We start from the raw sequence: 12,110 nt of genomic DNA, 5'->3' as shown, positions 1-12,110 counted from the left end.
ATTAGCTTCTCCTTCATTGTCTTGGTGTTCTGTTCCGTTCCCTGCAGTCAGACGCACCCTGGGGTCGTCAAACACGAGTCAAACATTTCTCAACTTCATCACCTTGTGTGTGGTTGGCACGCATGTTCTTGTGCTCGACATCCCAACATCAACGTGCTTATACACCCCCTTCGTAGTCCAAGGACCACTCGTGGCGCTTTTACGACCCGGGCAGCTTTCTCTCTCACACACACATGAAATAGATCGATGATGTGATTAGCTCAGAGTTATAAATCTCCTCCAGAGCAAAGCGCTCTCCCTCCACATCATACCAGTATAATAATCCGGCAGGGACGGGCCCATGCCAGCCATACATGGCATTAAGAAGTAAACAGAAACCTTACTGCGTCCTGGGAGGTCAGACATGATGACGAGTTGTCAGATTAATGGATTTACAACCCACATTTATGAGAGTGGCATAACTTGCATGTATATTGGCACTTGACGAAGCAAATCAATTAAAACAAGTCATAGACGTTATGGACGCAGTAATTATCAATATGATCTTCGTTTAACTGACACGTGTTTAATTTGATGGGGTCGGGAGCCAGTGTTGTGCACGAACGAGTTCAAATGAACGCGTTCATTGAACACGTTCATTTCTGTGAGAATGTTGAACTGAACGCAACATATTTGCAAATAAAGAACTTGAACGTGAACTTGTTCCTTCTGCAGATCAGGAACTGGAATTTGAACTGTTCAGATTATGTGAGTTTCAGCTTCACTGTTTAGGTCCAATTATTACGGAATAATCCTTCTCGTTTCACCAGCCGGCAGTGCGCACATTTTAAATACTCAACAAGACGACGACTTCACACTACATTACCCACAATGCAGTGCACACACTAGCATAGCAACGGGCACCAGCTCCATAGCAACGGTGGTCCGAGCCCGGTGCATCTTTACATGTCCAGTGAAGAGAGAGACGATGCAGACGCAGATGATGATCCGCTTATCAATATCTGCAGGAATTTTACACATCGTCTCCCAAAGAGTCAGACGGTAAAAATCTAACCTTTCTGTGCAAATTATGTCGACCTGAGAAAACAAGTCTGAGTCAGTCAGTGTGAGAAAATATCTGCAAGTCCTTGATAATCAAACAAAGACATCAGGAAATACCAAGAAGACCCAACAGCCCCAAACGACCCCAGCCTGCAACAGGTAGACACACTGATAATGGACTACATTGTTGGAGATTTACAGCCTCTGAATAAAGTTGAAAAGCCACTAGGACAAGACATGATTGTACAGTAAACAGTTTTAGGATAGGGTGGCGTTTCATTCGTACTTATCAGCTAAAAATATTGAATTTGAACTAGTTCAAAGTGAAAATGATGAACTATGAACGTGAACTATTAATTTTTAAACTATGTGAACTGAACTTTGAACTGGTTCATGAGAAGTAGGAACAACACTGTTGGGAGCCCTTAAAGCGGCACTATGTAACTTTTCCACCTTAATGTAATATTTCATCATCGTCATTGTGATGGAACATCAACTTCCAACAGGTTTAATGAACCTCTGTCATGGTCTGAGGGGTCTGTATCACCTTCACTGGCACTATGTAACTTTGAGGAGCATGGTAGGAACCCTGCCACACTAAAAAACTACACATTTTTACGGCTTTGACTGCTTTACGGTATACGTCACTTCCCCCTCCTTCCCGATTCGCAGTCGAGACGAAAATGGGCGGGGCGTGGAGCTCAGAGCTCAGCAGAAGCTGGTAACCCGTTGCTGCGTTGTAGCTGCAGCTCCACACAACAGTGGGGAAAAGATCCTAATGGTTTAACTTTTCACCGCTTTCCTGCTCGGAGGAAGAACCACGGAGACCAAGTATCTGAGAGTAAGATCAGAGTAAAAGAGTAAAATAGTCGTCGTCTCGCTTGGATCGCGGCTGTAACGACCAAACACCTTCCACACAGTAAACCACAAACACTCACAGACCGGGTCGGATCAAAACACGGGTTTTATTCCCCACTTCTCCAGCTAAACGCAGTTGCTGGCCAGCTCTCTGCGGTGCGATTAACCCCAATCTTCAGATAAAACTAGTTTGTTGAGGAAAAAATATTAACTCTTATTTGTAGCTGCAGAGGAAAAAAATAATCTCACGAGGAAAACAAAAATATTGCTCACGCCTCGGAGCCTCTTCAGCATAATATAGCAGTCAAAAAAAGAAAAGAGAAGTAAGAGGGATACAAAACATGTACTGTATGTTGTACTATTATACTAATTTATTGAAACACATGGCGAGTCAAACATTTAGCAAAGCAGCTGCCAAACACTCCTAAACAAGGTAGTAAGACGGTGGTTGTGCAGAACTGCGGCAGTAAATCCTCATCGGAGCTCCACTCTTTGATAGGGATTTTATATGGATCCAGACCGTTAATAATCATTATTTTCTCCATATACCGCTCCCTGGCTTCCTTGTTTAAGGTATCCCGGTAAATTCCAGTTCCTTTCCAGCAGTTTAACATCGTTTTCTGCGTTCCGTCTGTTCACTTGGTGAAACAGAAAATTAGTTTTGAAAGTCTGTCCCGTCCAGAGTTTTCCGGCAGTACGCGCTGGTGCTCATGGGAAACGTAGTGTTCTTTCTGGTAAAGCACTACCGCTTTTGTCCAAAGGAGCCGCCAAACTCAACAAAAGCTGAAAGTTACATTGTGCTGCTTTAAACCTTGCTATCAACGAATTATATCAAAAATCCCGGAGTACCGGGGTGTCGGGCGTGGTGCAGCAGCGGCAGAGTGACGGGGTGGATCTTCTTTTTTTTTTTCAGAAAAAACGAGCATTGTCACTGCGTGGTGGCTGATATCACAGAGCTCAACACTAAGCCGTGCTCGGCAGCAGCCAGTGTGAGGATAAAGAGCTGTACGAGTGAGAAGTAGGCTGCTCCTGAACCGCCGACTCAGCAGAACCCAACACAGGAAATAAAATTAGAAGTTAGAAATTAGGGTTCAGATGAAGGTGATGCAGTTTTTTCATGTATTTCTTTTAAGAGGGGGAAAAAACTTTCGAAACACAGTACAATGTGCGTTTTCAGCCCAACACACTCGTGCATGTGACGGAGCAGAGGACGGCGCTGCAAAGACGCTTAAAGGTCAGCGAGGGGAAAATACATTTGCAGTGCGTTCCTGCAATTTATTGTCATCGAGCACTTTGAAGGTATTGTTTTGGAGGAATGCCCAGACAAAAAAAAACATTTCCTTAAGAGTGCGGTTTGATTTAGTAATAGAGTTTTATGGCCATTATAGCTCTTCTGGCATATATCTCAACCATCTCCAGCACTTGAGTGAAAATGTAGAGCACGTACTGTACGAGTAAATGCATTTCCCTGCTAAGGTCATTCCATCTGTGATAATGTGAGCAGCAGACTGGAAAAGTAGGACTCAAGGCCGAGGACGTGAAGAGCGGCAACGGCGAATGTTCTCGATACTGATGAGGTGTCAAGAGTCTTTTCTTCTTCTTTTTTTTTCATTAAGCAAAGAGGCTGCAACAAGCCAATGTTTTTGCTGTTATTTATGTATTTTCTTGTTTTTTTTTCCCCGATACCGGTCGTTTTAACTGACATCCCATCAACATTTGGTGTTTTTTATTGCGCTCTCTCCTCCTCAAGAGCACGAGGCGTCTCTGTGTTTCAGCTAGATCCATTTCTGTGTGCAGCGGCTGCACCGCAACCTTTATTTCTCAATCATTACGGCATTAGTGATCTCACAAAATACAATACTGGACAGATTTTGAAGACGACAGAAAAGCCACAAAGCATCGACGGTGTTCTGAATTATGGGCAGAAAGGCTGCAGGGTGCAAGGGGAAAATGACAATCTTAACCCTGGTGCTGTCGTCTGGTCAAGGAAGGAGGAAGAGGAGAAGGAAGGAAGGAAGGAAGGAAGGAAGGAAGGAAGGAAGGAAGGAAGGAAGGAAGGAAGGAAGGAAGGAAGGAAGGAAGGAAGGAAGGAAGGAAGGAAGGAAGGAAGGATGGAAGGAAGGGAGAAAATAAAGAAGGAAGGAAGGAAGGAAGGAAGGAAGGAAGGAAGGAAGGAAGGAAGGAAGGAAGGAAGGAAGGAAGGAAGGAAGGAAGGAAGGAAGGAAGGAAGGAAGGAAGGAAGGAAGGAAGGAAGGAAGGGAGAAAACAAGGAAAGAAGGAAGGAAGGGAGGGAAGAAGGAAGGAGAGAGCAGGAAGGAAGGAAGGAAGGAAGGGAGAAAAGAGGAAGGGAAGAAGGAAGGAGAGAGCAGGAGGAAAGAAGGAAGGAAGGAAGGAAGGAAGGAAGGAAGGAAGGAAGGAAGGAAGGAAGGAAGGAAGGAAGGAAGGAAGGAAGGAAGGAAGGAAGGAAGGAAGGAAGGAAGGAAGGAAGGAAGGAAGGAAGGAAGGAAGGAAGGAAGGAAGGAAGGAGAATGAGGTCATTTTGACCCAAAGACAGTACACGGGTTAAATAAATGAAACCGCTTTAAAAATGCCTTTAAATATTAAAAATCACTAAATTCTCAAGAGCAAGAAAACAAGCTCCTCGTACCTGCCCATTCCCACATCAGAACACGTTACACTCAGAATATCAAAGAGCCCGTTGGGCTCTAACAGTTTGCTTAACTTCACTTTTTCTTCAGCACCAATTATCAAAATCTATGTATTGGCAACTCTGCAGGGAAAGAAGTGTTCAAATCAAGTCCAACTAAATACAGTCCAGTTCCATCCAATTAGAATCTCTCTGAATAAATGCCATTGCAATCAAATCAAATCCAATTTGCTGTAATCATTTCCTAATCCAGTTCCTCCCAATTCAGTCTAATTGAGTCCAGTTGAGTTAAATTCATTATAATTCATTAAGTATAACGGCAGTCTCTAACAGGCAGCCCGCCTCTCGTCAATGACAGCTCTTTAGAGGAGCGAACTTCACCAGCTCCACAACACAACACGGGCTTCCCTGCAGAACCGACACGGGTGCAATAAAGGACAATGATAATTCAAGACAAACGGCTCCCTGGGTGGCAGAGATGTAATCGTAGCCAACAATTCTTTCTTTTTCCCACCACTGTAAAGAGTAAAAAGTGATTGCAAAGCAGCAACAGGCATAAACGGTAAAAACTAAGACCATGTCCCCTGGCTATAACTGTCCCGCTAATGGCTTTGAAGCGGACTTTATAGCCCTTTGCGACGGAGATGGCATCGCTACAAAAAAGGAGGAAAAATGCCGTTATCGTCAGGCCATTTCCTGAAAATTCAACTCATGTTAAACTAGACTTAATAAAATCAAAACAGAAAACAGTACTCAAGGTAATTGGCAACACGTTTAATAAGCGACGGAACACAAAAGCTAACAAAAAACAACATAAATGATCCTGGATGAGAAGCCGGTGTGCTTCCACCCCGGAAATTATAGGGACATTTGACTGCCTAATCTTTAAGAACAAAAGAAAGAAAAGGACAAATTCATTAGTCACAGGAAGTCACAGCAAGAATAATAGTCTGACACACACAGGGCTGCTAGCAGCAAGCCGTAATGTTACAATGATTATGTTGAAAAACACCGCTAATAATTGTGTACAAAGAGAAGCAAAACTGCCAAAGATACCTGATCTTATATAGTAAGAGCAGGATTTTTTTCCTGGGTGCGAAGTGCTCGTCGTGCTCGTGCGCCGCTGATAAAACACCCACGCAGCAATTTAAGCTAAACAGTCACTCCGTGAGGGAAACAGAAGACGAGCTGCCATGTGTAATTAGGGGACGGTGAACATCCAGGGAGAGCTTGATCACCGATCCATCATGCAGGGCTCATGGTGACATCAGTTCTGCAGGAGCGAGGTGCACAGCTTTATGCCGCCGTGCGGCTGCAACCGGACCCTGATGAGCTTCCTGTTTCTACTGGGGGAAGACAGGGATTAAAGTTATCCGTCTCTAGACGGATTTCCATCAATTGGAAAATTAGAAGAAAAAAAAAGAACAAAAAAACATTTGCACGTGCGTTATCATGTTAAGCCTGAATTATGGTTCTGCATTAAATCGACGCAGAGCCTACGGCCATACGGTGCGTACCCTACGCCGTAGGCAGGGCCGTCGCAAGGGGTGTGCGAACCGTGCGACCGCACGGGGCCTCGCGCTATGGGCCGTTTTTTTTTTTTTTTTTTTTTTAATTTCTTTTTTTTTTTCCCTTATAAATATCAACAGTCACGTTCCATTACAGACCTAAATGTGTACTAGTCTGTGCATATCAATAAATATATGTGCAATGATGCGTGTCTGTTGTTCAATACAACTGATCAGACCAAGCGCAGACACAAGGTGCTCTGATCCAGACGGTGGAGTTGGAACAAACTGTCACCCAATGTCGAGAGAACGTGACAGATTCAGGAAATTTCCATCAGGGGATGAAAAAAGAAGAAAACTAAAGAAAATTGAAGAGTTTAATGCCTCTCTGAAAGGCTCGTTTGATAAATTTGTTACAAAAATCACCAATCCGACCGGGTCTCAAGCAGCCGTGGGGCCCCGCATCGAGGCAAGAGATGATGATGAGGCAGGGGAAGGTATCCAGTATTTTGCTAATTGGAGAGTTAGAATTGCGCATATAGACACCCGATCCGACCCAAAAATGCCCCCCCCCCGGCCATTTCGCACAGGGCCTCGCAAATCTCCCAGACGGCTCTGGCCGTAGGCTCTACGTTGGTGTAACGCGGAACCATAAATCAGCCTTTAGGCATTAAACTGACGCTGTTGTAAACCAAAGCGAGCCAGAGCCTTGGTATTAGCCAATCAGGAACAGAAGAGGGCGTGTTGGATCCAGGGGCTAGTCTGGGGGAGCAGTCGCCCCGTCGCCCTCTTCTCCCCACCGTCGGAGGTGCAGCGGCCCGGCCCGCCTCGCGGGGCCTTCGTCCAGCGGCGTTCGCAGGGACCCGTTCGCGCCTTGGCTAGCGCCTAGCAGCTAAACTTAGAACTGGTGCGGACCTGGGGAATCCCACTGTTGAATTAAAACAAAGCCTCGCGAAGGCCCACGGGGGGTGTTGACGCCATGTGATTTAGAAAAACCTTCCTCTCAACAATTAGTTTAGTTTATTTGCATATAAAACAGAACCTGTATGAACAGTAAAAACAATGGTCAAATTAAACATTGTGCAGGAGAGGTGTAAGCCAAAAAGGCTTATGAAAATGCCTCCCCTTTATAAAACAAACATAACAACAGCAGTAACAGCAGCAGTACTGACTTCAAAGCAAAAACAAAATAGAGAAATGCATAATATAAAACAGAAAAAGACAATTTATCATGAAAAAGTAGTTTCTCATAATAGGTGCAGTGCATAGATGGCTGGGGAATATGAACTGGCCTGAAAAAAAATTTTCAGCCAAATTTTTTTTTTTTTTTTGCTTCAATCCTTGGGAAGACCAAGCCTTTATTATTACAACTCTTAAACTCCTTAACAGATCTAACCAAAGGCGAGGCATCATTTACCACTTGTGTCTGGTAATCAGGGAAGACCATGGTTGAAAGCCTCACACAGACGAGCTTTAATATACAAGGAGGGGAAAGACGAAAATACAAGTCCAAAAACACGGCTCCTAAACTGTAACACCTTCGCCGGGATTGCAGGCGGCAGCGTAGCGCGGCACACCAGAGACCTGAGGGGAAAATAGCATTATTAAGCCTAATAAACCTGACACTGGCCCCACCAGTGAAGGGTAAAAGGACTGCACTCTGCAGGAGTGAGAGTGTGATTCTGGTAGCTATGTGGACTCAATATATACAGTTGTGTGAAAAAGTGTTGGCCCCCTTCCTGAATTCTTATTTTTTTGCACGTTTGTCGCACTTGAATGTTTCAGATCATCAAACAAGTTTAAATATTAGACAAAGATAACGCAAGTAAACACAAAATGCAGTTTTTGTTATTAAGGGGAAAAAAATCCAAAACTTACATAGCCCTGTGTGAAAAAATGATTCCCCCCCCCCCCCCCTGTTAAAACATGAGTTATCTGTGGTTTATCACATCTTTGGAAAGCTGAGTTCAGATTCTCCAGCCACACCCAGGCCTGATTACTGTTTACTGCCATACCTGTTCTCAATCAAGAAATCACTTAAATAGGACCTGCCTGACAAAGGGAAGTCGACCAAAAGATCCTCAAAAGCTAGACATCATGCTGCGATCCAAAGACATTCAGGAACAAATGAGAAACAAAGAAATTGAGATCTATCAGTTTGGAAAGGGTTACAAAGCGTTACAAAAGGTTATTTGCAGCGTTTCTTAAATTTTCAGCAATAGCGGGTCTCGGCCACCGTAGTAAAGACCCCAGAACAACATCAGAGACCTGCAGGCCTCACCTGCCTCCATTAAGGTCACTGTTCATGACTCCACCATACGAAAGAGACGGGGAAAAAACGGCCTGCAGGACAGAGTCCCAGGACGAAAACCACTGCTGAGCAAAAACAACATAAAGGCTCGTCTCAGTTTTGCCAGAAAACATCTTGATGATCTTGTAATCTTCCTACGTTTGTACTTTCTAAACAGAAAACAAGCTTGATATTGTGATATTTAAATGTTCTTCTATTTTCTTCCTGCCGCTCGCGTTGAAAGCCGGTTGAAAGAGCTGTAGGAAACAGTCATTTCAATACAAGAACCTCAATAAAGTGGCAGCAGCTGGAGAGAGATCGCCAGGGAGCTGGAAGGTTCTGATAAGATAATAACATGTCCACAGAAACTATAACGGTCGTCCTGTCCCAGGGCTGCTCGGCCGTTTTACTCAGATTACTCTGTTACTAATTGATACAAACGTGGACATAAATAACAAGAGGTACAATGAAAAGAGCACAGGCGTGAGAACAGCCCAAAGTGATTAAGGAGAACTTTGTCTGTTCCTTTCAATATCAATAAGTAACAAGGTTGATTTGCAAGTTTATTATTCTTTATTTCATTCATTAAAAGAAAAACAAAACAGTTCAATATAATTACAACAAATCTCTTTCCTTGAATGGAAGGGAACAGAAAGAAGACTAAGCTTGTTTTATCTGTCCCTTTTTCCTAGGAAGTCAAATTTCAATTAATGTAATAATAAAAAAGAACAAATTACAAATTACGCAATTAAAAAAAAAACACTTTCAAATAAACGTATTTAAAAAAAAAAAAAAACTACAACAAAGTTATAAAATAACACAAAATAGCTGTCGTCAAACACAAATAGTCATATTCTTTTTTGATTCAAAGAAAAAAAATATGACAATGGTGCTAAAAATAGAGAGAAAAAAAGAAAACCCACCTAACTTCACAATTTTCATGATATTTCTTCATCAAACTGGCTTTTATTATTCTTTTAAATGTAATGTTTCATTTGCATTCTTTGGCTTCTGTATCCAGATTGTTATAAACTGAAACCTTTTACAGAAACACAACGTTCCATTAATTTTGTCCTGAATTTAGTTTTTTTTAAAGACCTCAGTTCCTTTTAAGCTGTACTTATTTTCTCTTTTTTTTTATTTTTCTCTGTATATTGATTGGCAAAGTTTTCTTATGAGATTTCCACAACATTTGCAGAATTCTGTGGTCCAGTAATTCAATACATTTCTACAATTTTAACTGAAGGAATAATGGATTTGAAAGATGACTATATTGTTTTCTACTAATTATTCTTATGGCCTTTTTTTTGTAAAATGAAAATACACTAAGTAATTGATGGTAAGAAATTAAAGAGCTAATTTTTTCTACATTAACCTTTTCCCAAAAGGCTTTTTTACCAAAAGATGAGTTGAATTTCCTCCACATTGCTACTGAGACAAACCTTTCAGCACATCGCCATCCCTTCTTCTTCTTCTTCTCCCTTTGTAAATCTGACTTTCTCTTTCCTTCCAGACGCTGAAAGACCCCAACCTGTCGGCCAGGAAGGATTTCCAGCGGGAGGCGGAGCTGCTGACCAACCTGCAGCACGACCACATCGTCAAGTTCTACGGCGTGTGCGTGGACGGGGATCCGCTCATCATGGTGTTCGAGTACATGAAGCACGGTGACCTCAACAAGTTCCTGAGGTCAGTGTTCCACCTCCTTCACGCTCAGAGTGGCGGCTGTCGTCAGCGCTGGCGAGACCAATGAGATAATCAATAAAAACGAGACAAAACCGTATCACACTCGGAGCTTAATCACACTGGAAATTTAGGCCAGAGAAACCGGGGCCCGGGTCATTTTCACTCCGTTTGGACTCAGACTTAGACTTATTGGCATTTTGGAAACGTAAAAAAGTCCATTATGGGTCAAAAGACTCGAATTGACATTTAAAATTCCTGCTGTTGATTCCTGCTGTCCCTTTGCACAGCCGTCAGCGTTCAAAAATATGTGTATTACGGCGCTTTCATTACATATTAGCAGTACTGGAGTTGAGGGGGGATGAGGGGGGATGGCATCCCCCCCTGAAATAAAAACGGTCCAAATCATCCCCCCCTGAAATAAAAACGGTCCAAATCATCCCCCCTGTAAAACTGCCATCCCTCCTTTCCATCCCTTATGTCATTTCATCAATGAATGTGGTTTTACTGCTATTTCAATATTTATATTGTTGTGTTTTGATGTATTTGATGTAAGCCCAGTGGATATTTAAAGCTTACAGAAGGCTGCATTTAACTGCTGCTATGTCATTCCTGCAGTATTTCTGCAGGTGTTTTGGTCACTGCTATTATTTGTAATATATTATATTATTTGTAATCAGCACAAATTATCTGTCCCTATATGATCAAATCCAACATCCCCCCTGATTTATTTTTACAACTCCAGTACTGCGTATTAGTCAATGTTGTAGCGAAAGAATTGACCTCAAATGGACAGTAAAAGCAACACGGTGCTTCAACGGCAAGAACATTCTGGCTTTTCTGGAGATGATGTCAGTGCGTTGAAGAGGAGTCGCAGATGGAAGTGTGTCATGACAGCAGCTGTGTGTGTGTGTGTGTGTGTGTGTGTGTGTGTGTGTGTGTGTGTGTGTGTGTGTGTGTGTGTGTGTGTGTGTGTGTGTGTGTGTGTGTGTGTGTGTGTGTGTGTGTGGTCTTTCTTGTTTTTGAAATGTGAGTGGTGGATGAAAAGATGACAGGTTATGATGGAGTGCGAGTGTGTGCAGACTTGCGGGAGGATCTTCTGTTGGGAAATCATTCCTGAAATGAAAGGCAAAGTCGCGAATGATGAAATTCTTTCATGCTAGGTGCAAGACCAGCTGACTCTGGTTCTGCTGGTCCTTTTGGTCACATTTAAAACATGAGCCACGCAGGGAATCAAAGGGAGGGAATACGGGACGCGCAGGTCGCACTCCGTCCTGGGATAATTGCAGGTCAGCCTGCGCTTAACTGGCCCAACGCTGGACGGCAGAGACGGAAGATCTGAGAACAAGCGCCACAAATTCCTGCACACCAGAGCTGAATTATCACACGGGAGAAACTTAAATGACGCTATTTTAATCTATAAAATATTTCATGGCCAGGCCCCACCCCCACTACAAGAATAAGTGAAAAGAAACTCAAACAGATGAACCAGAGCTGGAAGAAGAAGGGATGGCAATGTGCTGAAAGAATTGTTAGAGGCGACTGTATAGTTCCTTTTAGAAAAAGTGCTTTTAGTCGAGCCACTTTTTGGCTTCGTGCCTCTAAACCTGGAATGCAACACCAACGATACGTGAACTTCCCACTCTAACCTCTTTCACCAAACATTTAAAATCATGGCTATTGCATTTTTTTGCTCAAGTCACTTTAGACTCAAGTCACTTATCAATCAATAAAGTTCTTATTTTTGCCATCTGAGAAAATTAAATATATTATATTTGGTGCATAACTGTTTCCCAAGTATATTAGTGCGTGTGTGAATGAATAAATGAGACGTAAAACGTAAATTTCTTTGTAGAAAGACGCTTTATGAAAATAAGTCCATTTACCGTATTTTCACGACCATACGGCGCACCGTGTGAAAAGGCGCACCCTCAGTTTTGTGAGTAATTTTTGGTTTCAAAACACACATACGGCGCACCGACCCAAAAGGCGCAGTCTACAGACACGGAGCTGCACACACGCGCGCCGCAAAACACACACGCCCGCTGCAGAACACACACACAAGCACACAAGTGTGCTTATTTAA

At 42.9% G+C, this 12,110-nt stretch overlaps 1 protein-coding gene across 1 annotated transcript in view; it reads left to right on the top strand.

The window, feature by feature from the left end:
• The window catches only part of LOC133456756 (NT-3 growth factor receptor-like), a 126,087-nt gene that overhangs the window by 65,350 nt on the left and 48,627 nt on the right, over positions 1-12,110 (top strand). Inside the window, exon 5 of the mRNA XM_061735325.1 lies at positions 9,858-10,030. Within this exon, the coding sequence (XP_061591309.1) occupies positions 9,858-10,030 (173 nt within the window). The remainder of the gene's footprint in view (positions 1-9,857; positions 10,031-12,110) is intronic.

This window comes from Cololabis saira, chromosome 2, assembly GCF_033807715.1.
Source record: "Cololabis saira isolate AMF1-May2022 chromosome 2, fColSai1.1, whole genome shotgun sequence".
Lineage (NCBI taxonomy): Eukaryota > Metazoa > Chordata > Actinopteri > Beloniformes > Belonidae > Cololabis > Cololabis saira.
The sequence above is the reverse complement of the archived record's forward strand: the minus strand, read 5'-3'. Positions and strand labels throughout refer to the sequence as shown.